Source organism: Egretta garzetta, unplaced genomic scaffold, assembly GCF_000687185.1.
Source record: "Egretta garzetta isolate BGI_Z169 unplaced genomic scaffold, ASM68718v1 scaffold204, whole genome shotgun sequence".
In the NCBI taxonomy this organism is placed as follows: Eukaryota; Metazoa; Chordata; class Aves; order Pelecaniformes; family Ardeidae; genus Egretta; species Egretta garzetta.
Genome location: NW_009259424.1, coordinates 379,824 through 380,777, shown reverse-complemented (window position 1 = coordinate 380,777; position 954 = coordinate 379,824). Strand labels below are relative to the sequence as shown.

The window sequence follows — 954 nt, the reverse complement described above, 5'->3', positions numbered from 1 at the left end:
AGCCGGGCAGAGGCGGTGCTGAGGGCCAGGGTTTGGGGGTGGGATGGCAGGGGTAGGGAAACGGTTGGGCTTGATGATCCTAAAGGTCCTTTCCAACCTAAACAATTCTGTGATTCTATCTAAAATTCACTTTGGACTGGTCCGCTGCTCGCTTAGGGCTCTCCATTGCTCCGCTTCTCAAGCAAATACAATTTTAGGAGCTGCTGGGAAAATTCCCTTGTGATTTCCCCTTAAACTCCAAAGAGCTGTTTGGTTTCAAAACATGAAAATGAGTCCTGTTGATAATCTGAAAATGAGTTTTTCTTTATCTAGGGACCCCCAGGACTTCCAGGTGTGGCTGGACCTCCAGGGCCACCAGGACAGAAGGTATTTGCTCAGCTCAGCACTTGCAGAGCTAAGGGAAGCACAGGAGTGGTCCAGGCTGAATTCTGCCCCACAACCCTCCCCAGTGCTCCCCTCCTCCCTGTCCCGCACTATCAGACTGTCCTGCTGGCCTCTGCCACTCCTCCTGAAAATTTCTTTTCCCACAATGGTAATGCCTTATCTAAAAGATGAAGGCTCCTTTCTGCTTGCCCTCCCCTTCAGGAAGCAGCTTATGGGAACTGATCTCTGTGCAGCTATCGTGTTGGTTGGGGACGATGTATGGGCTGTGAACTGTCGGTCAGTTTTTACAAGGCTGGTGAGATTCATAGGCAGTCACACAACTGTGCTGTTTCAACAGGGGTTTCTGTGCTTTTTTTTCTTGTGGCTATTAGTTACCAGAGTCCCTGCAGGCTATTTCTTTAATGCCCACCCTTCATCATCACAGTGCCACACAGAAGGAGTTGGAATAGCTGCTTTTCAAACTGCCAAAGCAACAATTTTGTGTTTCAGGGTGAAATTGGCTTGCCAGGTCCTCCAGGCCACGATGGAGAAAAGGTAAGACATGGTGCTTCTGTGGACTGCTCTTTTCCT

The 954-nt window shown here is 49.4% G+C and overlaps 1 protein-coding gene across 1 annotated transcript in view; it reads left to right on the top strand.

The window, feature by feature from the left end:
• The window catches only part of COL13A1 (collagen type XIII alpha 1 chain), an 84,016-nt gene that overhangs the window by 70,348 nt on the left and 12,714 nt on the right, over positions 1-954 (top strand). The window contains exons 31-32 of the mRNA XM_035892549.1: positions 313-366; positions 874-918. Of these exons, the coding sequence (XP_035748442.1) occupies positions 313-366; positions 874-918 (99 nt within the window). The remainder of the gene's footprint in view (positions 1-312; positions 367-873; positions 919-954) is intronic.